The 25,158-nt window shown below is 36.8% G+C and overlaps 2 protein-coding genes across 3 annotated transcripts in view; both read left to right on the top strand.

Moving 5' to 3' along the window:
• Positions 1 to 2,166: 2,166 nt before the first annotated feature.
• Positions 2,167 to 13,297, top strand: LOC146457089 (uncharacterized). The gene is made up of 5 exons (XM_085092378.1): positions 2,167 to 2,286; positions 3,981 to 4,043; positions 5,989 to 6,178; positions 9,110 to 9,213; positions 13,028 to 13,297. Exons 1-5 carry the CDS (start codon positions 2,194 to 2,196, stop codon positions 13,229 to 13,231), a joined length of 654 nt encoding a protein of 217 aa, XP_084948504.1. The 5' UTR covers positions 2,167 to 2,193; the 3' UTR covers positions 13,232 to 13,297.
• Positions 13,298 to 18,179: 4,882 nt separating this feature from the next.
• LOC146457086 (uncharacterized) overlaps positions 18,180 to 25,158 on the top strand; it is a 32,988-nt gene continuing 26,009 nt past the window's right edge. For both annotated transcript variants that reach the window (XM_085092339.1, XM_085092338.1), the window contains exons 1-4: positions 18,180 to 18,293; positions 20,049 to 20,111; positions 22,064 to 22,253; positions 24,764 to 24,867. In XM_085092339.1, the coding sequence (XP_084948465.1) occupies positions 18,201 to 18,293; positions 20,049 to 20,111; positions 22,064 to 22,253; positions 24,764 to 24,867 (450 nt within the window). In that variant the 5' untranslated portion in view covers positions 18,180 to 18,200. The remainder of the gene's footprint in view (positions 18,294 to 20,048; positions 20,112 to 22,063; positions 22,254 to 24,763; positions 24,868 to 25,158) is intronic.

Genomic DNA, 25,158 nt, shown 5'->3' with positions numbered 1-25,158 from the left:
CTGTTCCTTCACATCACTGAGAAAACAAACGATTTTTGTCGTAGTAGCACTTTAACGGTCTGGGCCTGGTTGTTCAAAGAGTGGATAGCTCTATCTATATCCAGTGGATAAATCTCTATCCAGCGGATAAAATGTACTCCAACCAATGCAGTTTATCCGCTGGATAGCGACTTATCCGCTAGATAAAGTTATCCACTCTTTGAACAACTGGGACCTGGTATAGATATGGTATTTTTAAAGGAGATTACAGATTTTTTTTTTTTTCTAATAAGAGATTTTGACCTGGAAACTGTTACGGGCACAGCAGAAATTATTTTAAACTCAAATGTAATTTTTGTTCCATTCATTTCCTTACAAACCTAATCGCCATGTTTCAAGTATGAGAAAGCCGAGTTAGAACGTAACCTCATTTTGTTACTGTACATAAGGTCTATCCGTATGATACCAAGAAACTTGGGTTTCCTAAGGATGTTGCCTGCTAATAAAGAGGTATTTTAGAGGGTAAATGACTATTTTGAAAAAGCAAGCTATTTGAATCCAAAAATAATATTGCCGCGTAACCACAAACCTTTTTAAAGATAGTCAACCCTATCTACACCTGGGTTTCGGGGGATTCTGCCCGCAGCGACTTTGAATCTGAATAACGTTTTGAAAAAATTAAGCAGACGCCCTGAAACTTCAGGACTTTTTGAGAAATTTTGATGGATTCGGTTAGTATTTGATGTCACCATAATAACCAATTTTTGTCAGGCATGTATTTCAGAAAAAAAAATTGCTTTTTTGTGAAGCAATTTTAATGTTTTTAACTCATACCGTTGCTTTCCTGGAGCTTTCTAAGAAATCCAGAAGTCCAAGATGGCTAATCCAAGATGGCCGCCACTTGTCAAACATAACGTAATGAGCCGTCAAGTGGACCTCAACGAAAACATCTTTGGACGTACTTTTTATCCTCACTGTCAAAGCTTTTACACTTGCCAACCTATCCATGGCCCAGAAGACAGGAAAAAAAAAACGTACATAGAATTTAAAATTTAGTTTTCCCGTGTATTTCTATACTGAGCAAAATTCTCTCTGTTAGAAGACTCTGTCCTTGCATTGATCTCACAGCATTCAGACCGTAAATATAATGGAAACAAGCATAAAAACATTAAAGGTTTCAGACAGTCAGATTCTCCTCTTTTTTGTGACAGAAAACATAATGTGAGGCGTTATTACTGATTAAACGTCGGCTTTAACATCTCTAACTTCAACCTCTTGTCGAACATATTTAAAATTACAACCATATGATTTCCAGTTTTAAAGTAACCTATAAGCTCTCAACACAAAGAGATGCTTTTAAAGCTGTATGACAAATCTCAGGCTTTGTGGCCCACGGCAGGATTGGAGGAATTGTCCCGACTCGAAGAGGTTGGTAGAAAACTAGGGAAATTTGATTTGAGCACACGGACGAGATTTAGTGCAAGTGTAACTTTTCTAAATCACTTCACATGCTTCAGGTAATCCGCTTTCCAGATCGATTTTTTCCCTATACTTTCCTTATCTGCTGGTAGACAACAGGGAGGCCCCAGAGTTCTGAGAAACTGAAATTCGTACTCGAACTCAATCTGGTATTCGTACTCCAATATAAAGGTCTCGATTAAAAACCAGCGGCCTGACCTGTTTTAAGGTGGTTAGTTGGCACTGGGCATTGCGTGACGTGACCTAACTCTCTAAAATGTTTTAGACTGACAGTCAGAAGTTTCTTCGTTTCAGCTACAGTTTTTCTTAGCAACAGTGGTGTAAAATCCCAAAAAAGCCGTTTTGACTTTTATTGAATAGTAAATATTTACGGAAAAAAAAATAATTCTTGACCACCAATTATTCAGACTTTAGGGTAAATATTCCAAAACTAGTTTTTCCTTACTGAGCTAATGACCTTGTCATTTTTGTGGCAGAAGAGCACAATTTTTTTGTCATTTTCGCCAAATTTTTGGGCAATACGCTGACAATCGGACATAACGTGTGACATTTCAAATATTTCACTTAAAACCATTCAACTAAATAAGAGCAGATTATGCTTGGTAACGGAAGACAGACAGAACACAATGTTTTGTCATTTTCGCCATTTTTGGGCAATACGCTGACAATCTGATATAACGTGTCCGCAATTCAAATAGTTCACCTATTACCACTCAACCAAGCCGAGAGCAGATTATGCTTGGTGACGAAACTCTCAGATGTAATAAAATCAGAACTGAACAAAGTCTTTCTAGCATTCACTTTTGTGGAGTACCTTCGAAGTTGAGGGTAAGTTTTATTTATTAGCTGTAGCTGTTTAAGGTATTTAAATATCGATATGTTTGCCAAACATCTCATAAGTGTGAAAATCATAATGTGTTATAAAGAAGAGTGGATCCCCTAGGATTTGTTTCATTTTCTTCACTTTTTGGATTTCGTGAAGGCTCTTCCTCTCTCTTCGGGAAGATTGTTAGCGATTAGATTGTATGCTTCTTGTATTCTTTTTTGTCATTTTTTTACTTCAATATCGTGAGAAAATAAACACTGTAACTGTCCGACCATGCTATTCTAGATGATAAAGCTCAATGGCAAAACTAATTAAGCAAAAATATTTTCTTCTTTTAAATGGGAGTGTCTTTACGTTTTTAGTTCATAGTCTTACTATATATAATAGCAATAATATTTCCGGGGATGCAAACAAAAATTGAATAATTTCTAATCAAAGCAAACGCGTTGTCCTTGTGTTCCTTTAATATTTCCATTGATGATGATGTTACCTTACTACGATTGAGACATGAAGCATCGCTGTTTGCCTCGTTGTTACTATTGTTTATACTATGACTACAGATCTTTCTATCAGCAATATTTTTTTTCAGGCTGTAAAATTCAAATTGTTGAAGAAAACATTGTGTGGTCTTACGGTCAGGATAAGTTTCTCGTTACTAATCAGCTTCAAAAAGAAGAACTCAAAAACTGAGGTTTTCGATTGAGGCTGATGTCAGAGCATAGGACAGAAACAGAATACGACCCTTTTTCAAAAGATTGATAACATTGCAGGTAATGACCTGCTTCTTTTCTTACCATTCACTTAAATAACCTGCCATTTCGAGTCAAAATCTCAAGTTAGCAGATGCAAAGAGCTAAGATTTTGGATTAAGGTGGTCGTTGTAGTATCAAACTAGCCATGCCCTGTTCTACAAGCGGAAGGACAATATTACACTAATAGCTAAAAATTTGACCCAGGAGTGAAGTTAATTCAAGTTGTGAAGGTCAGTAGCAAAGTTCAAGATGAACAAAAAAAGTTTCTCAACTCATTAATAATTCAAAAGCCAAAGACAAAGGAAATCATGCACCGTGACATGTTTGAATATCTAATGAAAAACCCTCTTTTTCCTTAATGTCTCCTTCAAAATCAGTTTGCTTGAGAAGTTATATCAAACACTCGTCACAGTGTTTAACCACAATATCAAAAACCTCGAAGTTCGTCAAAAATACTCCATTACGCGTCGTATTTTCAACTCTCTTCTCGGTGTTTGATATATGATGAAACACTGTGTCTTGTGTTTGATATATTACGTAACTAATTCGAATTATCGTTTAATCGGATAAAAATATTAAAAAAATACAGAAATGAAAGCTATTCGATAGTTCTATATCATGTCTAACATCGTTTTGGAGGTGAGCGATAGAGTTTAAAATGAACAAAATTAGTATAACAAATGACTTTCAAAAACTCGGCTGGATATATCTATATTAATCGTGTATGTATATATATTTCATTTACGTATGGCCGAGTTAACTTTGGATACCAACAGCGGACCAACGTTTTCCCCCACCTGATTCGCTAATTACTGTGATGTAGTGCGACATTGTTCTTAATTAAAGGTTACAAAGAGAAAACGTAAAGATAAAATAACCGGTTAAAATTCTTGATTCCTGTAGAAGTAACGTTTGTTCTTGGTATTATTTTTTTTTTTTTCAAGAACACACTGTCGCACCCAGGCAACGCACGGAGAAACATGGACAAAATCTGTCTCAGTTTACTTGTAAGTACAAATAAATCCAATTTAAAAATTTAATAGTTTATCACTCTAGGTAATATAGAAAAGTCTGGAAGATAAAGTGTTTGTCTCCTGCTGTCGGGATATGGGAGGAGACGCTTAAATACTCATTTAACCATAATATCTATCAATCAAATTTATGTTACCACTTACAAACCTATGCCCCTCGGTTTTCGGTTCTAATTATAGTCTGGAAATGTTGGCTTTAAAGGAGAGAATAAACTGCATGGTTTACCCGAAAACAAAAAAAAAACTCTCGGGGCAAAGACGGCAACTCAGAACAAATTCCCCCATATAACGCCGGGTCTATAACTCGGGCCATATTGATAAAAGACGAGTGCTCAAGCCATTGCGCCATCACGTGTTTTTTTTTTCTAGAGGATCCCAATCTGACGCCCCTACTTTTGTTATCTTTTGTCTTGGTGATTCCTGTAATTATTTTAATAGGAAAAGAGGTCAATATTAAGTGCATGTGGTTATTATGGTTTCTGCTTACCTTACTGCCAAAATGAGACTGGTTTACACAAATGCGATAAGCATAAGCTTCTAAAATGGAGAGTTTTGTGTGGATTTGTGAAAAATAAGCACGAGTGAGAACATGGGCGCATCTGTCAATGACACTCGTGCTTATGTCATATTCACATCGCCAAAATTACCGCCATCACCACCCACCACTTTTTTCCCGTGTAACCTCGTAGCTCAGTCTGTAGCCGAGCAGCTGATGATCAAATACGCAGATTGTCGGTTCGATTCCCTCAGAGTTCAAGGATTGCTTTTCTTTTCCTCACTCAATGGATTAGTTCCAAATTATCTTCTTTCTAAATTTACCTATCATAGCGATGTCTCCAGTTACTCTTTGAGAGGCACCAACGACAACTATTCCTCTTCCCCATACAAACTTTATGAAAAATAGTTTCAGTTACTCTAGAGCAGTTCGTTGGAAGGGCCTTCCTATTGAGCTGCGGCAGGCAAATTCTCTTGGGTCCTTCAGGGCTGGCTGCAAACAACACTTCTAAAAATCTATCTACACGGCACTTATGTAAAGCAGGCTCCTAGTCCAAATAGTTTGTAATGATAATTTTAATGCATGATAGTAGTTTTAGTTTAATATATAAATAGTGTTTTTAAGTCCTGATGAGATTACTGTGTTTAAATAAAGTTATTCATTCATTCATTCCTCGTTCGGTCTCACATTTCCTCATTAGGACTAACTCTCAGTAGGAATTTTCAAGAGAAGACGTAGCACCTTATCTTTCACACTACAGAGTAAATTCTGTGAATCACCGACCATGTGTTTGTTTGTTTTTTACAAGTGGTAACCGGCTTTGCAAACAGACACAAGCAGACAATTTAGTTTACTGGTCACTTTTCTTTTCCTTGTATTCAGTTTTGCTTATGCTCTGATTTAACGGCTTTTAAAACATGCTCTATGTTCTTCCTGCCTTTTCTGAAGACATATTTTTATCGCTTGGATGACGTTACTAACCATTTAAAATGAACTTTAATCATAAACAATTGAAGGTGCTGTGTATGTTTTTTCGCGCTTAAGTGCGGACATACAGACTCTCAAGCATTTTGACAATAATTAAACCTAACTCAAATCTTTGAAATATTTGTTGACAAATTCCAAAATTACAACAACTCCTCAACCCGTTCCCCCTTATCAGTGTGTTTCCGCCACACTTCCGTAGGGTAATCATCCGTCCTACTGTCCATAACTATACATCTGGCTTTACTCTATTTTAAGCTTTTTGCAAGCAGTGATAGATGAAAGAAAAATGACAAATATTGCTTTTGTGTTGGAATTTTACTCAATTCAATGAGAAAGCTCGTTTCCAGAGATAGTGGGAACGATGTTGTTCGTTTAGTCCAAAGTGGACATTTGCTGAAACTGCTAATTTCTGTCTTTTTTTTTTTTATTTGTGCAAAGGTTTTCGTCCTAATATTCGGCTCTAAACTCAGCTCAGGACAATGGCAAAGAAAAGTTTGTTTGTGGTCTGTCATCCGACGACACAATCCGTCGGGCGGCGGTACCCTTGTCAAGATTCACGATTGTGATCAAACAACAGGACAGTGTAAAGCTACTGCCACCGGTCGACTTACCACCGACACAAACGCTAGTAAGTAACATATTTACGAATTGTATTATTATTGTGGGCTAAGTTGAAGGGACTCACCTTGGTCTGCTGGATATTTTCTAGTTCGGTGGTTTCCTGTGTAACCAAAGGGTAAACTTCTTTGGTCGGGCTGTCTTTAGGCCATTGCATGCTATTTCGATACGATCATTAATTGATTATTTTGGGCTGCGCACCCACTGGTACTTAGTTTAAAGGGTAAAAAAGTCAATATTGTGTTACGTTGAATTTTGTGTTCCACGAATTTATAAAGCTTCTGTTTCAAAGAGAGCAAAAGGTTTCAAATTTGTTTTTTCTTTACTTTAAGGGGGTTGAACCTAAACTACAGAAAGACCTGATATCACCTCAATCTCGTTGCGCGTGCATAACTCCTTTTTTTATTTAAACGTCAACAATCATGACATAATTCCATCATCGGCTAACATCCAAATTGCCAGCGTAATCGACTTCAGAAATTCAGAGGTATGAAAGTTTAGAATAAACGACTACCGCAAAAATTTAGCTTATAGATTTATTCATAGGCAAAGTTCCTGTCGGACCTTAAGTAGCTGCGAAATCGTAAAAAACAAGCGAATGATAAATCATCTAAATAATCTCGCCAAATAGGAGCTGTTTCTGTTTAAGATACTGGTGGAGGAAAAGAGATCGAGGGGACGTATATGGAATATATTTGAGCTTCCGATAAAATATTAAACTAGTAGTAATCAAAGATTAATAAGTGCGTTCGAAGTTCAATGAATTTAGCTAAAATCATACAAAAACAGAGGAGGAAATTAGTTGAGAGATTAAATGAGAAAGACGAAGTATTTAAAGAGCAACATGAACAATAGCAACTTTAATAGTGAAACCCAAATATGTAACCAAAGATGTCTATCTACTTAGTTACAATGTAGTTTAGATACTGATTGTGGGAGACTAGTAACTTTTGTACAACGGGTCATTTGGCGCAATGGCCACCGAGTACAATGACTCGGTTTGTTTGGTTTGTATCGAGCAGAATGACTCGGTTTATTTGCTTTGTGACCACAACGGGTCATTTGGCGCAATGGCCACCGAGTACAATGACTCGGTTTGTTTGGTTTGTATTTGTGACCGCTATGGGTCAAAGCACAATGGCTTGGTAGATTTGCTTTGAGACAACTTTGTGTCTGAGTTATCGGTTGATTTGCTTTGTTGTTCGGCAAATTCGAGGACATCAATTCAAAGCAGGAGAGCATCGAAGGTCTTCGGTTTGTTGTAGTTCGGACAACGCCGACATCGGGCTTTCTACATGCTCTTGGAGTACTAAAAAGTTTCCTGGTAAGGCTTTGACAAGTTGAAGCGATGAACTTTTTAAGAAACATCGCATGAAGTTTGAGAAAAATAAATGATTTTACCGAATAATCCAAAGATATCCACGGAGGCGACACGGACGCAAAGAGGAGATTGCACTCGCACGAGGTATAGTTGCGTGCGCACTCACTTCTCGTTGCGGACCTCAAAGGAAAGGTCTTTGGGTAACAATGTGGCATGTTCGCATATAGTAACGGAGAGAATCTCAGTTTCCCGATATACTCTAGTATTTGTTCTGCTTGATTCTTAAATTTCAAATGTTTTAACTTCAACGATAGAGCGTGATCTCAGTGTTCGGAGGAAGGTACTGAAAACAGAAAGTACATATCTTTTAGCCAATGCAATCTAATCCTGTCTGGACCAGAATGCGTCAATTCCAACATGCAGTCCGCAAATCGTAGAAACCACTTGACTTAAACTGCACTTCTGAGATAATAATATTTGGAGGAGCATCGATCGCCATAGCGACTTCGTCTCAGTGATGCTATACTTCTCTGCAGCAGTTGATACGCTTGATCATAGCATACTAATTCACAGAATCGACACCCTCTTTAGTTTAACAACCTTTGTGCTGGAATGGTTCTCTTCCCATTTGAGTGATCGTACACTTTGGAATTTGTTGGACCCCTGCGATCGAGGATCAATATTAGGGCCTCTCCTATTTACCTTGTATACAACAGGGTGAAAGCGTATAATCCACACTGTATGTTCTACGCCGATGAATCTAAATTATACTTGGCAATTAACGCTATTGGACTATTTTTCTGCGTTGAATGCTCTTTAAAGCTGCATCAATGACATCGATCAAAATTTGAAATACCATTAACATGCTACTATATGTAACCATGACAAAACAAACTGAAGTCATTCAGTTTACTTCCCGTTTTGAGAAAAGGAAACTTCCTCTTTGCTAAGAAAACTATTACCCAAAGTTTCCAACAAATTGCGCGACCTTGGAGTTGCTTTGGACAAGGAACTTAGTCAAGTTGAAAATGTCAATCAAACATTAAAAAAAAAAAACTACCTTAGTCATTAGATTGGTCGCCCGCATGAGGAGATTTTTATAGCAAGACAACCTGAAACGGCTGATAAAGGCGGCTTTTGCGATAACGTGATTTGATCATTGCAACGATCTTTTATCTGGAGCCACTAAATATCACACAAGAACTGTTCAAAGAGCGGCTCTATCCAGTGGATAAGTCGCTTTTTAGCGGATAAAAATTAATGTATTGGTTCGAGCTCATTTTACTCCACCAAATAACACCTGCATTGAAAGATCTTCATTGCACCAATTGATTTGAAAATTTCGCTTTTAAACTACATGGTTCTTATTGGATATTCTCCAAATTATTCGACCACTTTGCTCACCAGTTTTCAATGTGTTTGCCGACTGCTCCATCTAAACAAGCCCCTCCTTTAAATTCCTACACTTTCTACCGCAACTTATGATGAACGTCCCTTAGTATTTTATTCTCCAAAACTCAGGAGATCCTTACCACAGGAAATGAAAACATCTGAAACATTGTTCGCTTGTAAAAGTAAATATATGTATTTAAATATAGGTGTGTGTTTGATTTCTTTAAGGATTGACCATGAAGTCGTCCAGTGGAAAGGTATGCTTTGAGGTAACTCACAATCAAGCCAATTATACTTTAAAAGTTGTTAACACCACGACTATAATTTTTGAGGTGAGTTAACTATTTCTGAGATGAAAAATTTCATATTTAGTGTATCAAAGTATTCCAAAACAAAATTGGTTTCAACGGTCCCTTCGGAAAACTGCAACCTTAAAAAATTAAACGTTGTTATAATCCAGTTTCAATATTTTCATGCGAAATACAAAATAAGCCTTCTCCCCCCCCCCCCCCCCCCAAACCGGCTATTATTTGTGCCGAGCTATTAAGAAACCTTTATATTTGCTTGCTATGTCATCCATCAATAGGGGTAATACTTTCCTACGTACTTGATGATTAAAAAAAATTCGAATTGCTGGGAATCGGTTTAAAATGTTTCTTAAAGACAAAAAACCTTATACGCGGCTTAATTCGAATTTATTACAATTGCTTCTTTCCTGTTTAAAAGATTCTAAGACACCCAAGATAGGTACTAAGAGTCCATTGTTTCCCTGCTAAGGTTCCATCTAAGCATAGTGAAGATTTTTTTTTTTTCGGTCTGGGGACTCCAGCAGTCGAAACACACACGCAGATTTCCCTTAAAAAACCTCCCAACTCTTCACCCACCCCCTTCACCTCCGCACTTCCCATGGCTTGGACCTCGATTCTATATTCGAAATACAGTCTTTTCCAATTGTCATAGTACGGTGTTAACCACGACAAAGACGGCAGAAAACAATAGTTTTAATTAGCAAAACACTGGTTCTACAAGTGCGCTGTAAACTTTGCTATACATTTCTTTGTTGTCCTCTGTAAAACAACCACATTCAAGGTTCTATGGAGAAAGTGAATGCATGATGATAAACTTCCCTTTCTTTTCCCTACGATGTTAGCCCCTGGATAGTTCGACCACATTACACTAACTAAATGAGTAGAAATTAATGCGAAATTATTCAGAAAAAGCGAATGTACTTTTTAAGTCCCTCAAGTTACTTTGGCGTAGTCGTCGTCTCACTAGATACACCTTACATGCACATTTTTTTTGTATTAATCTCCCCAAATTCACTTCTGAGAAAACTTCTGAATGCAGATTCTTTAGCTTAGAAGTTGAAGATCTTGGTTTCGCTCGAGGGAACAATGTTAATTCTTGCTGTTTAGCGATACCTGCAAAACCAGATTTGAGGCAAAGAGAGAGTACACCTCTACCTCGATGACTTCACTCTCCTATTTTTCAGTTATAATCTCATAGTTTCCAATCACGTCATCTCCTCACTACGATGTCATCGCAAATAAATGAGAATCCACCGCAAAAATCCGGAGTAAAATATCTATACCAGACTACTGATTAGCGATTCTTCACTATGACGATAATTCTAATACATGTTTTTAATGAGGTCCAAATTTAAAGAAGGTAAAGTTGCACTGGCGGCATTTTAGTGTAGGGAGAGATCAGTGATGCGTTCAGGATCATAAAATCTTGAATCTTGAATTAACATCTTGCACTTGGAAATTTTCGGGTTGTTATTTTACAGAGAACGAAAAAGAAATGTACCACAGCGTGTAACGCATGCGCCGAACCATTATTATTATTATTATCATTATTATTATTACTATTATGATGATGATGATGAAGATGATTATTATTATTATTATTATTATTATTATTATTATTATTATTATTATTATTATTATTATTATTATTATCATTATCAATAATATTATTATTATTACCTTTTCTTCAAAAAATATTGTGCTTAAAAATAGTCTTTTTTATCGAAAAGAATTGTAAATAAGTTTTAATAGCTACTTTTAACCTGTAAATAACATTTTACTTGGAATATTTTAATAAAGAGATTATTATTATTATTATTATTATTATTATTATTATTATTATTATTATTATTATTAAATTATTAAAAAAATTATTATTATTATGACATTTTTATTTTCTTAAAAAAGTTTTGTGCTTGAAAATTAGTCTCGAAATCGGAATAAATTGTAAATAGGTTTCAATAGTTCGTTTCTTAACTTTTAACTTATAAATAACAATTTCAGCGGCTTGGTATATGTTAATAAAGTTTTATTATTTCATTATTATTATTCATTACTATTATTATTATTATTATTATCATTATCATTATCATTATCATTATCATTATCATTATCATTATCATTATCATTATCATTATCATTATCATTATCATTATCATTATCATTATCATTATCATTATTACCAAACCTGAAAAGGTGGAGGATGCTCGAGTAATTTTCGAAGTAATTGTGATTAACATCTCTACGCATTGTCAAAAGCATCTTGGGGCAGCCCTAGGCTCTGGAGAATATCTGGAAGAATACGTCGATAGCAAATTGGAGGATTGGATAAGCCAGTTGGTTAAGTTGGCAGAATTTGCCATCTCACAACCACAAGCGTGCTACGCAGCCTTTACATTTGGCTTGCGGCACCGATGGGCATATTTTCTTAAAAACACTCCCAGAACCTCTTGAACGCGCCATTGCCGATGTCTTAATATCGTCGATAACGGACCATTATTGCCCAACGCTGAGCGAGAGGGACCTCTTGGCAATGCCAGTTAGACTGGGTGGGCTTGGAATTATAAATCCAAGCCAGGACGCAGATCTATAATACCAAGCGTCAATGAAGACCATAGCGCCACTAGTCAAGAAAATTGTTTCACAAGCCCATGAAACACCAGATGATGCCATTGTTAGTTCACTACAGCAGAGTGAGCGAGGAGAGAAAAGCGAAATGTTTCGAACAAGACTGAATGACATCAAGAACTCTCTTACTCCCAAGACACAACGCGCTGTTGAACTCGCTTCTGAAAAAGGTTCATCTAACTCGTCTGGCTGACAGTCATACCAATCGATGAAATGGGCTTCAGTCTGAACAAAGGCGAGTTTCGAGACGTTCTAAAGCTCAGATATGACTGGCAAATTGCCGACAAGCCATCTATTTGCGTGTGTGGCGATGTCTTTAATGTTGATCATGCCATGGTCTGCAGGCGTGGCGGCTTCATAATACAGCGCCAAAATGAGCTAAGAGATCTTGAGGCAGACATGCTCAGCATGGTCTGCAATGATGTCGAGATTGAGCCCATCCTCCAGGAACTCACGGGAGAGTCGCTTCCAAGCGGAGCTAACAGAGCTTCCGACGCTCGCCTAGACATCCATGCCAGAGGTTTTTGAGAACTTGATGAGATTTTTTTCCCTTTTCTTCAAAAAAGAATTGTGCTTAAAAATGGTCTTTTTTTAGTCGAAAAGAATTGTAAGTTTTAATAGCTCTTTTCTCTACTTTTACCCTGTAAATAACATTTCACTTGGCATATTTTAATAAAGAGATTATTATTTAAATAAAAAATTATTATTTTTATTATTATTATTATTAGCAGTAGTAGTAGTATTATTATTATTATTATTATTATTATTATTAGCTGGACCGTATTTTAACTTCCCAAATATACTTTTAGTGATGATGCATGAATTGTAAATAGGTTTTTAATAGTTCTTTTTTGTACTTTTAACTTGTAAATATCGATTTTGCTCGAAATATTTTAATAAAGTTTAATCATTATTAATTATTATTATTATTGTTATTATTGTTATTATTATTATTATTATTATTATTATTATTATTATTATTATTATTATTATTATTATTATTATTATTATTATTATATGGAAGTTCCGTTTACTGACACTCTCACTGCCGTCGTCACCGTCGTTGTAGCAAGGAGTAGGTATCTGGCGTTGAAGTAAACCTATTGGGGTAACTAGTCTAAACTCTGCGATATCCTGTTTACTCATATTAAAATATAACGTCATTTCATGAAGTGCTTAATCAATTTCGATTCTAATGCTTTGTTTTCAGAAACTGCAGGCAGGTGGTAGCTGCTTAAATAGTAACCCAAGCTTGTTCACGAGGGCGTGGACAGCGGGAAATTGGCAGTTTACCAGTCAAAAGACCGGATTATCATCTAAAAAATATTTAGCTGCCGAAATGACAACGGGTAACCTATTCTTAAATGATGTCTTAGATGACAGGCGAAATTTTTTTACTTTTATTCGGATATAAACGCCGTCAGATGTAGAGCATATTGTAACTTGACCGTACTAACTACGAAATAAACTGTCAACCAAATGCGTTTCTGTTTTATTTCATCATCGTTACCAAAACAAAGAAATACGGTGATAAGAACGGGATTAAGTATCCACCGCGTAACGGGTTGATTTGACAATGAGTTGTTTATAAAATGAGTTTGGGTTATGATTGAGATTAGTTTTGAGTTAAGATTGAGCTATCTTTTTCGACAGTTTTTAAACTTAAAAGGAACAAATTTGGTTTTTTACCCTTTCACTCTCATGGGAAGACGGAAGGAAAACGGCACTATCAAATGAATTCGCGTTGTATCAAACGTCGTCCCATTATTCCAACTCTCTTTAAAAATCAAATGTATTTCTCAAACTCATTAATAATTCATCAAGAGAAAACAAAGAAAATCACTACCGTGACCGTGGTTTGGATATGTGTTCCTAATTACTATAAAAATTTGCCAACTTTAGCCTTGAATTTCTTCAAAAATTATTGATCATTTGAGAAGCAATATCAAACACTCGAAAGTGTGTTTCATCAGATATCCAAACACCTCGAAGTCGTTTAAAAAAACTTGGCTGCACCTCGTTTTTTCAACCTACTTCTCAGTGTTTGGATATCTGATGAAACACATCTTCTCGTGTTTGATATATTACGTGAAAATTCCTGGAAATGAATTCTTGCTCAAGGCACCCACGTCTAGAAGGAGAGAGAAAAATTCGCCGTCGTGTGATTACGTCCTCCACAAAAAGTCTAATCAGGTCGTTTGACGTCTTATTAGTACAGTAACTTAAAAGAAATGTATCAAAAGTTGAAAATAGGTCAGGATCAAAGTTTTCACTTAATCCCCGATCTAGATATAGTTCAAAAAAACATTGCCTCGTGTTGTTACTGCACATGTGTTCCGCAGAATGGCCCCGACAAGCTTTCCTAATAGTTACAGTTAACCCTTATAGTTAACCCTATCTAGAGTTGGGGGGAGGCACATTGAACCTTAATAACTTTTCTTTGAATATTTGCGCAAACACCATGAAACCTTACGGACTTCTTCGGAAATTTATCCGGGAAAAATTTAGTGTGGTCGGTTAGTGTTCGTTGTATTTTATGTTACCACGGCAAAATTTTTTAACGTATTTTTTTTTTCCTGGTTAGAAAGTCCATCCATATAGCCGGTTGTTGTTTTGCTTCTTCCTTTGCATGGCCACGGAACTTGATTCCAAGAAGCAAAAAACTCTTTTTCCAGTTCAACATGAGCAAGAAAACAGTGAAACCTGACGGAGTTCAATATGAAGGTTGCAAAAACTGCGTAACAACTTTGCAGCATCATAACTTTCCACAACTGTTTAAACTTTCTCCAACAACGAATAATTGAACTTTAGACATTCTTCGGGTACTATATATATTTGAGCCAGCTGAAGAAAAATTCACGAAACTTTAGTCGTAACGTGTCTGAGTACATATTCCTAAAGTGTAAGCTTTTTTTCATTCATTCAACTGTAGCAACGCACGCAGCGCCACCGCTTTGATGCCTTTTTGACTTTACTGTGAGAGTCATGTGAACAATTTTAACTTTCCCCGTCTTCTTTTAATTGTTACCTTTTCGTTGTGAGAGCCTTATTCCTTAAATGTGGTCCCCGAGGATATATTCCCTGGCAGAATTTTAAAATTTGGACGCCATTTTGAAAGGGTAGAAGAAAAATTTCAATTTCTTCACGCCGATCCTGGTCATTTACACACGTGCGCTTACGCGCGTATGGCGGAATTTTTTTTAAATTCTTGGTTTTCATGTGACGTCACCAAATTCTAGAATTCAAAACTGGGAGGCCTACAAAATATTGACCTTCATTCAAGGAAAGATTACCTAAAAATATGTCTGTTCACAATTTCTTAGCTCGATGTCGTGCTTCCTTTTGAAATAGAACAGTTTCAATGTCCGAGTTTCCATCAGGAGGACGGCCGTGAGAGAGCTTTTCCGTATCTTAAAAATGACTCTTGGGGTCGGTTGCCTAATGGTTGTTGATGTTGGTCAGGATCTTAAGCGTCCGCAAATACCTGTGTAGGAGTCATCTTTTTGTGACACTTATCGTGGTCTTCACGGTTTTTTATTTTTAGCTGTGTTATTGCGGGTTATATGTGGTCCTTTGGTCCTTATATTTTATATTTATTTCGCTTTAACGTTAATGGTCTAATCTTGTAATTTTCTAACGCCAATAGATTAAATTAACAATATAATAATAATAATAATAATAATAATAATAATAATCGTTTATTCAACCTCCTCGATGATGAACAATAATTTGTGAAATTTAGCTTCAGATTGTGAGTAGGAGGTATTGTTCTACCGATCGGAGATGGGCTGATTCGGCTAGTGTTCGCGTAGTTTTTTCTTGCTTTAGTTTTTCTTTCAGTTACCTTAGTTGTAATTTGTGTGATGAATTATCTCGATTCTCTGACAAGTAAATCAATTTGTAAATAGTGCATTGGTTGCTAATCCCCAGTACGTCATTCGCGTTTTATTTAATTTCATTTAGCTATTTTCCCTATCACCTTGTAGCCCTTTTCGGTTGGGTATAGGTTCGTTTTACCCTTTTCTTGGTCGGGGTGAGTGACTCCTGTTGGTTTACCGCACCTCTCGGTGACCACCAGACGTTCTGTTTCAGACGTGTTGAAGTTGCTCCCTCCTGATCGGGAACCCCGGGATTTGCTTTCTTGTAGTCGCTGGTTTAGCTCTGGCTTGGTGCTCTTCCATTTTTCGTGTTGCGTGATCCCTGTTTAAACTCCATTTTTTTCTTCACCTCGTTAGTATGTGGGACATAAGAGAAAGATAATCCCGCTTGATGAAAATGGGAATGTTTCACGTTTAGTCCCGTGGATGGAGTTTCGAAATCGTGCACTTGAAATTGAACTGCGACGGTCGTTCAAGTGGGTAAATATTTTCGGGATTCCCGATCTGGACGGGCTAGCAGCACTGTCCCATTGGAAAGATGTAATTTTGTCGGGTGTATCTCCAGTTCTTCAGAATTTACGATTAAGAGACCCCGATAATTTTTTGGTTGGCGGCCTGCATCAGAATGTTGGTGCGTGGGAAAATATTCTAAAAGGCCATCCCCTGGAAGAACGGATTAGAGACTGGATACGGAATAAGGTTAACATCTTGGACTTCTCTATTATAGGATTTTGTATAAGAAATATTTTTATTTTGGTTATTTTAAGTAAGGATTGGGAAACAGTAGTGTTTGTATGCGGGCCGAGTTTGTAGTTAATGGCAAGGACTGGAATAAACATTTGTTGGCCCGTACCGTTGGTGTGTTACTTTGGGTTAAAGTATGGAGGTAGGCTAGGGGAAGGCCAGAGCGATTCCCCATACCTTATCTACACCTTATGAATAATAATACCTAGGGAAGAAATATTACACTATGCAAACTTAGTTTGCATTGGTAATTAACTCCCTTGGGATTATTTGAATATGCTATATAATAGATTGCATTGTGTCACACTCTGTCACTCAACTTGAGGCCGGGAGCTCAAATCATGTTTAGCTGCCCACCCTTCTCTCCCTTCAAGTCAGTTGGGTTGAACCTTGCCTTGCCACATTTACCTTCGTCTGGTCTGGGCTAGTCCCAGGCCAGAGCGATTCCCCATACCTTATCTGCACCTTATGAATAATAATACCTAAGGAGGAAATATTACACAAGTCAAAATGGAATTTCGTTACGGTCTCCATCCCTGATTATGGCTCCTGTTGCCAACCTATCCCTGTCCAGGAAAAAGACGTATATAGGGGTTAAAATTTAGTTTTCCCGTGTATTTCTGGACTGAGCAAAATTGTCTCTCTGTTAGAAGGCTCTGCCCTTGCATTGATTTCACAGCATCCAGACCGTAAATATAATGGAAACAAGCATAAAAACAATTAAGGTTTCCGACAGTCAGATTCTCCTCTTCTTTGTGACAGAAAACTTAGTTTGAGGCGTTATTACTGATTAAACGTCGGATTTAAAATCTCTAACTTCAACCTCTTGCCGAACATATTTAGAAATACAACCATATGATTTCTAGTTTTAAAATAACCTATACGCTCTCAACACAAAGAGATGCTTTGAAAACTGTATGAGACATCTCATGCTTTGTGACACACGGCAGGATTGGGAGAATTGTCCCGACTCGAAGAGGTTGGTAGAAAACTAGGGAACTTTGATTTGAGCACATGGACGAGATTTAGTGTAAGTGCAACTTTTCTAAATCACTTCACATTCTTCAGGTAATCCGCTTTACAGATCGATTTCTTCCCTATACTTTCCTTATCTGCTGGTAGAAAACAGGTAGGCGCCAGAGTTCTGAGGAACTCAAATTCGTACTCGAACTCAATCTGGTATTCGTACTCCAATATAAAGGTCTCGATTGAAAACCAGCGATCTGACCTGTTTTAGCATGGTTGGTTGGCACTGGGCATTGCGTGACGTAACCTGCCTCCCTAAAATGTTTTAGACTGACAGTCAGAGGCTTCTTCGTTTCAGCTACAGTTTTTCTTAGTAGCAGTGGTGTAAAATCCCAAAACAAAACCGTTTTGACTTTTATTGAATGGTAAATATTTACGGGAAAAAATATTTCTTGACCACCAATTATTCAGACCTTAGGGTACATACTCCAAAACTACTTTGCCTTACTGAGCTAATGACCATGTCATTTTTGTGAAAGAAGAGAAAAAACGTTTTGTCATTTTCGACATTTTTGGGCAATACGCTGACAATCGGACATAACGCGTCACATTTCAAATATTTTACCTATCACCATTCAACTAAATAAGAGCAGATTATGCTTGGTAACGGAAGACAGACAGAACACAATGTTTTGTCATTTTCCCCATTTTTGGGCAATACGCTGACAATCTGATATAACGTGTCCGCAATTCAAATAGTTTACCTATTACCGCTCAACCAAGAATGAACAGATTATGCTTGGTGACGAAACTCTCAGATTCGATAAAATCAGAACTAAGCAAAGTCTTTTTAGCATTCACTTTTGTGGAGTACCTTCGAAGTTGAGGGTAAGTTGTATTTACTAGCTGTAGCTGTTTAAGGTATTAAAATATCGATATGTTTGCCAAACATCTCATAAGTGCGAAAATCATAATGTGTTATAAAGAAGACTGAATACCCTAGGATTTGTTTAATTTTCACTTTTTGGATTTCGGGAAGATTGTTAGCAATTAGATTGTAAGCTTCTTGTATTCTTTTTTGTCATTATTTTTTTTTTACTTCAATATCGCGAGAAAAGAAACACTCTAATTTCTCCGACCATGCCATTCTAGAGGATAAAGATTAATGGCAAAACTAACTAAGCAAAACCATTTTCTTTTTCTAAATGGGAGCGTCTTTACGTTTTTATTTTATAGTTGTTTTATTTCATAGTTGTCATATAATCACAATAAAAAAATTCCGGCGATGGAAACTAAAATTGAATAATTTTTAATCAAGGCAAACACGTTGTCCTCGTGTTCCTTTAATAATGATGTTGCTTTACTAAGGTTGAGACATAAAGCATTGCTGTTTACAACGTTGTTACTATTGTTCATACTATGACTAAAGGTCTTTCTATAAACAATTTTTTTTTTCAGGCTGTAATTTTAACTGCAGTCTAAGCTAGCAATTAAATAAATTTATCTATTCATTTATCAATTATCCAGTAACTGATGACTAAGAAATTCAAATTGTTGAAGAAAACATTGTGAGGTCTTACGGTCAGGATAAGTTTCTCGTTACTAATCAGCTTCAAAAAGAAGAACTCAAAAACTGAGGTTTTCGATTGAGGCTGATGTCAGAGCATAGGACAGAAACAGAATACGACCCTTTTTCAAAAGATTGATAACATTGCAGGTAACGACCTACTTCTTTTCCCACCATTCACTTAAATAACCTGCCATTTCGAGTCAAAATCTCAAGTTAGCAGATGCAAAGAGCTAAGATTTTGGATTAAGGTGGTCGTTCGAGTATCAAACTAGCCATGCCCTGTTCTACAAGCGGAAGGACAATATTACACTAATAGCTAAAAATTTGACCCAGGAGTGAAGTTAATTCAAGTTGTGAAGGTCAGTAGCAAAGTTCAAGATGAACAAAATAAGTTTCTCAACTCATTAATAATTCAAAAGCCAAAGACAAAGGAAATCATGCACCGCGACATGTTTGAATATCTAATGAAAAACCCTCTTTTTCCTTAATGTCTCCTTCAAAATCAGTTTGCTTGAGAAGTTATATCAAACACTCGTCACAGTGTTTAACCACAATATCAAAAACCTCGAAGTTCGTCAAAAATACTCCATTACGCGTCGTATTTTCAACTCTCTTCTCGGTGTTTGATATATGATGAGACACTCTGTCTTGTGTTTGATATATTACGTAACTAATTCGAATTATCGTTTAATCGGATAAAAATATTAAAAAAATACAGAAATGAAAGCGATTCGATAGTTCTATATTATGTCTAACATGGTTTTGGAGGTAAGCGATAGAGTTTAAAATGAACAAAATTAGTATAACAAATGACTTTCAAAAACTCGGCTGGATATATCTATATTAATCGTGTATGTATATATATTTCATTTACGTATGGCCGAATTAACTTTGGATACCAACAGCGGCCCAACGTTTTCCCCCACCTCATTCGCTAATTACTGTGATGTAGTGCGACATTGTTCTTAATTAAAGGTTAAAAAGAGAAAACGTAAAGATAAAATAACCGGTTAAAACCCCTGATTCCTGTAGAAGTAACGTTTTTTCTTGGTATTATTATTTTTTTTTTCAAGAACACACTGTCGCACCCAGGCAACGCACGGAGAAACATGGACAAAATCTGTCTCAGTTTACTTGTAAGTACAAATAAATCCAATTAAAAAATTTAATAGTTTATCACTCTAGGTAATATAGAAAAGTCTGGAAGATAAAGTGTTTGTCTCCTGCTGTCGGGGTATGGGAGGAGACGCTTAAATACTCATTTAACCATAATATCTATCAATCAAATTTATGTTACCACTTACAAACCTATGCCCCTGGGTTTTCGGCTCTAAAACATAGTCTGGAAATGTTGGTTTTAAAGGAGAGAATAAACTGCATGGTTTACCCGAAAACAAAAAAAAAAACTCTCGGGGCAAAGACGGCAACTCAGAACAAATTCCCCCATAAAACGCCAGGTCTATAACTCGGGTCATATTGATAAAAGACGAGTGCTCAAGCCACTGCGCCATCACGTGTTTTTTTTTTTTGCTAGAGGATCCCAATCTGACGCCCCTCCTTTTGTTATCTTTTGTCTTGGTGATGCCTATAATTATTTTAATAGGAAAAGAGGTCAATATTAAGTGCATGTGGTTATTATGGTTTCTGCTTACCTTACTGCCAAAATGAGACTGGTTTACACAAACGCGATAAGCATAAGCTTCTAAAATGGAGAATTTTGTGTGGATTTGTGAAAAATAAGCACGAGTGAGAACATGGGCGCATCTGTCAATGACACTCGTGCTTATGTCATATTCACATCGCCAAAATTACCGCCATCACCACCCACCACTTTTTTCCCGTGTAACGTCGTAGCTCAGTCTGTAGCCGAGCAGCTGATGATCAAATACGGAGATTGTCGGTTCGATTCCCTCAGAGTTCAAGGATTGTTTTTCTTTTCCTCACTCAATGGATTAGTTCCAAATTATCTTCTTTCTAAATTTACCTATCATAGCGATGTCTCCAGTTACTCTTTGAGAGGCACCAACGACAACTATTCCTCTTCCCCACACAAACTTTATGAAAAATAGTTTCAGTTACTCTAGAGCAGTTCTTTGGAAGAGCCTTCCTATTGAGCTGCGGCAGGCAAATTCTCTTGGGTACTTCAGGGCTGGCTGCAAACAACACTTCTAAAAATCTGTCTACACGGCACTTGTGTAAAGCAGGCTCCTAGTCCAAATAGATTTGTAATGATAATTTTAAGGCATGATAGTAGTTTTAGTTTAATATATAAATAGTGTTTTTAAGTCCTGATGAGATTACCGTGTTTAAATAAAGTTATTCATTCATTCATTCCTCGTTCGGTCTCATATTTCCTCATTAGGACTAACTCTCAGTAGGAATTTTCAAGAGTAGACGTAGCACCTTATCTTACACACTACAGAGTAAATTCTGTGAATCACCGACCATGTGTTTGTTTGTTTTTTACAAGTGATAACCGGCTGTGCGAACAGACACAAGCAGACAATTTAGTTTACTGGTCACTTTTCTTTTCCTTGTATTCAGTTTTGCTTATGCTCTGATTTAACGGCTTTTAAAACATGCTCTATGTTCTTCCTGCCTTTTCTGAAGACATATTTTTATCGCTTGAATGACGTTACTAACCATTTAAAATGAACTTTAATCATAAACAATTGAAGGTGCTGTGTATGTTTTTTCGCGCTTTAGTGCGGACATGCAGACTCTCAAGCATTTTGACAATAATTAAACCTAACTCAAATCTTTGAAATATTTATTGACCTACAAATTCCAAAATTACAACAACTCCTCAACCCGTTCCCCCTTATCAGTGTGTTTCCGCCACAATTCCGTAGGGTAATCATCCGTCCTACTGTCCATAACTATACATCTGGCTTTACTCTATTTTAAGCTTTTTGCAAGCAGTGATAGATGAAAGAAAAATGACAAATATTGCTTTTGGGTTTGAATTTTACTCAATTCAATGAGAAAGCTCGTTTCCAGAGATAGTGAGAACGATGTTGTTCGTTTAGTCCAAAGTGGACATTTGCTGAAACTGCTAATTTCGGTCTTTTTTTTTATTTGTGCAAAGGTTTTCGTCTTAATATTCGGCTCTAAACTCAGCTCAGGACAATCTCAAACAAAAGTTTGTCTGTGGTCTCTCATCCGACGACACAGTCCGTCGGGCGGCGGTACCCTTGTCAAGATTCACGATTGTGATCAAACAACAGGACAGTGTAAAGCTACTGCCACCGGTCCACTTACCACCGAAACAAACGCTAGTAAGTTACATATTTACGAATTGTATTATTATTGTGGGCTAAGTTGAAGGGACTCACCTTGGTCTGCTGGATATTTTCTAGTTCGGTGGTTTCCTGTGTAACCAAAGGGTAAACTTCTTTGGTCGGGCTGTCTTTAGGCCATTGCATGCTATTTCGATACGATCATTAATTAATTATTTTGGGCTGCGCACCCACTGGTACTTAGTTTAAAAGGTAAAAAAGTCAATATTGTGTTACGTTGAATTTTGTGTTCCACGAATTTATAAAGCTTCTGTTTCAAAGAGAGCAAAAGGTTTCAAATTTGTTTTTTCTTTACTTTAAGGGGGTTGAACCTAAACTACAGAAAGACCTGATATCACCTCAATCTCGTTGCGCGTGCATAACTCCTTTTTTTATTTAAACATCAACAATCATGACATAATTCCATCATCGGCTAACATCCAAATTGCCAGCGTAATCGACTTCAGAAATTCAGAGGTATGAAAGTTTAGAATAAACGACTACCGCAAAAATTTAGCTTATAGATTTATTCATAGGCAAAGTTCCTGTCGGACCTTAAGTAGCTGCGAAATCGTAAAAAACAAGCGAATGATAAATCATCTAAATAATCTCGCCAATTAGGAGCTGTTTCTGTTTAAGATACTGGTGGAGGAAAAGAGATCGAGGGGACGTATATGGAATATATTTGAGCTTCCGATAAAATATTAAATTAATCAGAGGGCATCCTATTGGGAGGGGGGGTGGGGGTTATGTCTACTTCGAGGTTGAAGCTCATTAAATTGGTTCTTTTTCTTTACATTTCTCTGAAAACAATTTGGTTTGTGTCAAATGTTTTTGATGTTTCCATTTAATCAATTTTGATAGGCAGTGCCGTGTTTTCAGAAAAAAATTAAATTTTTGAAATGAAGAAAAATAATTTTCTTACTTTAACTTTCTTTATTGGTTTTGATTACTACTCGTTCAATTTTTGAGCTTCCTGAACTTTTGGGAAATCCAGAAATCCAAGATTACGGATTCAAAATGGCCGCCATTTTTCAATCACGACGTAATTACCGCGCCATCACTTCTCGTTGCGGACCTCAAAGGAAAGGCCTTTGGGTAACAATGTGGCATGTTCGCATATAGTAACGGAGAGAATCTCAGTTTCCCGATATACTCTAGTATTTATTCTGCTTGATTTCAAATGTTTTAACGTCAACGATAGAGCGTGATCTCAGTGTTCAGAGGAAGGTACTGAAAACAGAAAGTACTTATCTTTTAGCCAATGCAATCTAATCCTGTCTGGACCAGAATGCGTCAATTCCAACATGCAGTCCGCAAATCGTAGAAACCACTTGACTTAAACTGCACTTCTGAGATAATAATATTTGGAGGAGCATTGATCGCCATAGCGACTTCGTCTCAGTGATGCTATACTTCTCTGCAGCAGTTGATACGCTTGATCATAGCATACTAATTCACAGAGTCGACAGCCTTTTTGGTTTAACAACCTTTCTGCTGGAATGGTTCTCTTCCCATTTGAGTGATCGTACACTTTGGAATTTGTTGGACCCCTGCGATCGGGGATCAATATTAGGGCCTCTCCTATTTACCTTGTATACAACAGGGTGAAAGCGTATAATCCACACTGTATGTTCTACGCCGATGAATCTAAATTATACTTGGCAATTAACGCTATTGGACTATTTTTCTGCGTTGAATGCTCTTTAAAGCTGCATCAATGACATCGATCAAAATTTGAAATACCATTAACATGCTACTATATGTAACCATGACAAAACAAACTGAAGTCATTCAGTTTACTTCCCGTTTTATGAAAAGGAAACTTCCTCTTTGCTAAGACAACTATTACCCAAAGTTTCCAACAAATTGCGCGACCTTGGAGTTGCTTTGGACAAGGAACTTAGTCAAGTTGAAAATGTCAATCAAACATTAAAAAAAAAAACTACCTTAGTCATTAGATTGGTCGCCCGCATGAGGAGATTTTTATAGCTAGACAACCTGAAACGGCTGATAAAGGCGGCTTTTGCGACAACGTGATTTGATCATTGCAACAATCTTTTATCTGGAGCCACTAAATATCACACAAGAACTGTTCAAAGAGCGGCTCTATCCAGTGGATAAGTCGCTTTTTAGCGGATAAAAATTAATGTATTGGTTCGAGCTCATTTTACTCCACTAAATAACACCTGCATTGAAAGATCTTCATTGCACCAATTGAATTGAAAATTTCGCTTTTAAACTACATGGTTCTTATTGGACATTCTCCAAGTTATTCGACCACTTTGCTTACCAGTTTTCAATGTGTTTGCCGACTGTCTCCATCTAAACAAGCCCCTCCTTTAAATTCCTACACTTTCTACCGCAACTTATGGTGAACGTCCCTTAGTATTTTATTCTCCAAAACTCAGGAGATCCTTACCACAGGAAATGAAAACATCTGAAACATTGTTCGCTTGTAAAAGTAAATATATGTATTTAAATAAAGGTGTGTGTTTGATTTCTTTAAGGATTGACCATGAAGTCGTCCAGTGGAAAGGTATGCTTTGAGGTAACTCACAATCAAGCCAATTATACTTTAAAAGTTGTTAACACCACGACTATAATTTTTGAGGTGAGTTAACTATTTCTGAGATGAATAATGTCATATTTAGTGTATCAAAGTATTCCAAAACAAAATTGGTTTCAACGGTCCCTTCGGAAAACTGCAACCTTAAAAAATTAAACGTTGTTATAATCCAGTTTCAATATTTTCATACGAAATACAAAATAAGCCTTCCCCCCCCCCCCCTCCCTCCCCAACCGGCTATTATTTTGTGCCGAGTTATTAAGAAACCTTTATATTTGCTTGCTATGTCATCCATCAATAGGGGAAATACTTCCCTACGTACTTGATGATTAAAAA

Source organism: Pavona decussata, unplaced genomic scaffold, assembly GCF_977016875.1.
Source record: "Pavona decussata unplaced genomic scaffold, jaPavDecu1.1 SCAFFOLD_248, whole genome shotgun sequence".
NCBI classification, from domain to species: domain Eukaryota; kingdom Metazoa; phylum Cnidaria; class Anthozoa; order Scleractinia; family Agariciidae; genus Pavona; species Pavona decussata.
This window is presented reverse-complemented; position numbering and strand designations above follow the sequence as displayed.